This window comes from Equus asinus, chromosome X, assembly GCF_041296235.1.
Source record: "Equus asinus isolate D_3611 breed Donkey chromosome X, EquAss-T2T_v2, whole genome shotgun sequence".
NCBI lineage: Eukaryota > Metazoa > Chordata > Mammalia > Perissodactyla > Equidae > Equus > Equus asinus.
In genome coordinates, this window is record NC_091820.1 from 77,634,640 (window position 1) to 77,638,689 (window position 4,050).

Consider the following 4,050-nt stretch of genomic DNA (forward strand, 5'->3'; position numbering starts at 1 on the left):
ATCTCCAAGCAGAAAAAATATTATGGATGCTATTACTAACATTGAGTAGCATGGCTCATGGAAGCCTTAAGACATTTTTTGTTTGTTTCTACATATGTCAAATTAGATATTAAGTGGATCCATAAGTGAGAAATTACAATACTTCTCCTCTGTAAGCCAGAAGGCCCCACTGGTAAGCAATACAGAAAATCCATTTCATCTCACTGCCTCCCCAGATAACAAGAACTTTAGCAAAAGTTGCTGAAACCAACCTCATTTAAGGGAAGAATGTGCTCTTCAGAAATATGACAGCATTTCACCATTCTACAACAGATAGGCAGACTCAGGGCATTCAGTTAACAATATATGGAGGGAGAAAGAAATATATATGATTTCATCCTTATTATCAATGTCTTGTTTTCCTAGTTATTGCCTCTAAATTTAATAGACTACCATTCCATCTAATATAGGTTAATTAAGAATTTAAAACAGTAATAAATACCCCTTGTTAGCTATTTATCTAAAAGATCATTTAGCAAAATATTCACGAAAGAGGAATATGTGATACTAGTGAAGGTGATAATGGGAATAATAATAGCTAATATTCATTGAGTGCATACTATGTGTCCAATATCATCTGAAACTCTATGCATGCATAATTTCATTGAAAACCTATATCAAATCCATGAAAGAGCATCATTTCGCAGATTCACCATTTCACAGTTTAGAAAATTGAAGCCCAGAGAGATTAAATAACTTGCCCATGTTCACCCAGCTTGATAGTGGCAGAGCTGGGACTCAAATTCAGATCAATTTTACTCCATGCCCCAGCACTATACAGTGAACTAGCATAGGGATATCTGAGACAGTCTGACGTAAGCATTCCTTTCAGACATAAAAATCAAATATACTGATGTCTCCTTTTCCGTTTGAGGAAGCTTGGTTATAAAAGTTGGAAGATGAGATTAGGAAAGCAGGAAAGAAACCATCAGGGTTACTTTTAGGGGATGAAATCAAGCAAATTTAAAAGTTCTTCCTGAGGCAAATTCACCTCAGACTATAATCGTAGTAGCTATATCTTCAACCAAGACTGGGTTTCAGAAGACAATAAAGAAGGTGAATCTAATTTGTGGGCTAACACTGAGTGTTTAGAAATTGGACTGAAACTTCTGAAACTCGTTTTGGTGCACAATATTGTCAAATCAACTGAAACATAAGTTTCAGTTGCGTGGTGATAGCAAGCAAGCTCACTATTTTTAACATTCTGATTCTGTCACCATTTTTGTTCGAAGTTCTTCTTTGCTGACTTTCAGCTGTTAAAATTGGCAAGATACTTAGGCTGCCTAGGGTGTTCATTCGAATCAGTCCTGTAGCCTTTATTTATATTATTAGTGAGGACTGCCATCTAGTGTTCAATTTGATGGATAACAACTAGCTCTTCTAGATTCAGGCAGCTATAACCACACTTTTTTTTTTAAAACATCGTTAACACCAAGGTACATTTAATTAACCTGCCTGCTATATTAAGAAAGGGAATATATAAGTGACAATGAGAGATACCAAAGTCTAAAATACAGTCTCCAAAAGTCCTTGGTAGTGTTATTTTGTCATCTTGATGTTATATGGCTAAAAAGAGGACTGAGGGAAAGACAATGCAAATACAGTGGTATATGTAGCCTACATTTTTATGCCGGGACACACTTGAAAAAATTAGGTTTAATAACACCTCCGTAGTTCCAAGTAAACTCATGGCCAAGATACTGTAAGACCTAACATATAAACCAAAGGAAATGTCTTTTCCTGGCAAAGCCAAAATTGAGCTCTTTCTTCACTTTCTTCATTACAATTTTGAGCATTGTTGATGTAGAGAAGGAACGGATTTAGCATTACAATAGAACCTTTCTGAATCTGAGTAATTGCTGGGTTGGACCATTTTGGATTTCTAAAGAAATGTGATTATTACAATGTGCCCTCAGAAAATGGAATTGTTTGAGATTGAATTTAAAGTGTATGCAGGATAATGTGGAACGCTTGGAGGAAGCATCATCTCATGAATTTACCTAAAAAGCGAAGCACCTCTTTATACATGGGGATTTAACGAAATGAGATCTCTTTAGGTCTTCTTCAAAGTAACTACTTTTCGTATTTAAGTGAGATGTTAGAGAGGGTTTGAATTATAAGGCTACAAAGCAGGGTAGTTTAGTAAACCAAAGTTTCAGAGAAGCAGTCATTGTATACATAAATTTGCTTTGTATTTCAAGTTCATATAACAATTTAAGTTAGCTCTTTATAGTGTTTACAAATACAGGTCTTACTGTAATGAATAGATAAAACTTATACGTGATAAAAAGGCATCTGCTTTCAGGCTATTTTTTAGTAATAGGCAAAGTATTTTAAACCATTTCTTCTTTTGAATTGGTTAAACATGTTCTGTAATATTGTATAATATTTTAATGGGTTCAATAAACGCTTTTTTAAAAATTCCTCAAAGTAACTTCATTTTTTATTAGTGTGACCATTTGTATCAACCTGAATAATTCAATCCTATGAATCCTTGTGTGCAAATTGAAAAATGGAGAATGGTGTAGATATTTAAAACATCTGTTCTGAAATTCGAATTGTTTCATATTTTCTCTGAAGATGCTGATACAATGTGTGGTCAGACAAGACGCCAAAAGTTAAGAGGCAGTATACATCATCCTACCCTTTATAAACATTTTTTAAAAATATTAACTGTGGTTTAAGAACAAAATTTTGCACAATTTGAACCAATGCATCTCAAAGTCAAACTGGCAGAAACAGGCTTATAAAAAAGCTAAGACACATACCTAACCTGTAAAGCTAATATTCTTATATATCATTTGAAGACTGAAAAAAAAATACTGAACTATGATAACCCATCTATCTCAGCACGCTTTTCCAATAAAAATTAGAACCATTTCCAAGTCTTTTTTGAGAAAGCAAAATTAATGCAATGCAAATCAGAACATCTAATTAATAAAATTAACAACAAACCAAAGCAATCTTGTTACATAAATTAATCCATTTATTATAGGCCTAGCAACGTTTCACATGATGGAGCTTCTACTGGTCTTTCAATTCCTTCAGTCTTCGGATGGCAGACTTCACTGTGATGGCAGAACTGGTGTTGTAGGTCCAGACATGCCCGGCTACTGTTTTTATGCAGGAACCACAGTGCCAGATCCCCACAGCTCGCCTCTTCATCTTGGTTTTCCCACAGAAGGAGCAAGTTTGCTTGGCGTGCTGGCTGATTTCAATCTTCTTCACCATTTTCCTGAAGGAGGCACCATAAAGTGGCCCATGTTTACTGACGATTTTGACCTTCTTGGTGCGTTTGGCCATGTCCCCACAAACTAGGTTTGAGCCCAGGAGCGCAGTAAACTCTTAATGAGAGACAACGGGGCATGGTGATTAAGAGTATCAGTTCTAGAGTCAGATATGCTGCTAGGGTTCAAATTCTGGTTCTATTTCTTACTGTGTAATATTAGAAAAATTACGTAACTTCTTTTTGCTTCTGTTTGTTCACCTGATATATGGACCTTACCTCATAAGGTTGCTGTGACAATGAGTTAATTCACGTGAAGTTCTTAAAACAGCTCCTGGCACATAGTGAGTGTTCAATAAATGTTACTGGCTATTATCCATTTATGTGGAGCAAACAATCACTTCAGCACAAGTCAGAGCATGCAGTGTCACAGGAAGACCATGTTAACTGAGTTTTTCTGTATACTATAAAACTTAAGGAAATTGATTCATTCATTCTCGAGACATAAGATCTGCACAGAGAAGCACACGCATAGCGCTATAACCTACATTCACATCCAGAGCCAAATATTTCCAGAGCATTACTGATGCTTGTGCTTTGCATGTATTGTCTCATTTAATTGTAACAATATCCCATATGAGGTAGTCACAACCATTATCTCATTGTACAGATAAAGAAACTGAGGTTCAGGGAAGTTAATTGAAAATTGCCGAAGGTCACACATAATAAATGACAGAGCTAGAAATTTAAACACAGCAGTCTGACTCCAGAGGCTGTCCTATTGG

General features: G+C 35.6%; 1 protein-coding gene across 1 annotated transcript; it reads right to left on the reverse strand.

Moving 5' to 3' along the window:
- Positions 1 to 3,063: 3,063 nt before the first annotated feature.
- Positions 3,064 to 3,342, reverse strand: LOC139042801 (large ribosomal subunit protein eL43-like). Its single transcript, XM_070503284.1, has one exon. It carries the CDS (start codon positions 3,340 to 3,342, stop codon positions 3,064 to 3,066), a length of 279 nt encoding a protein of 92 aa, XP_070359385.1.
- Between the last annotated feature and the right edge of the window lie 708 nt (positions 3,343 to 4,050).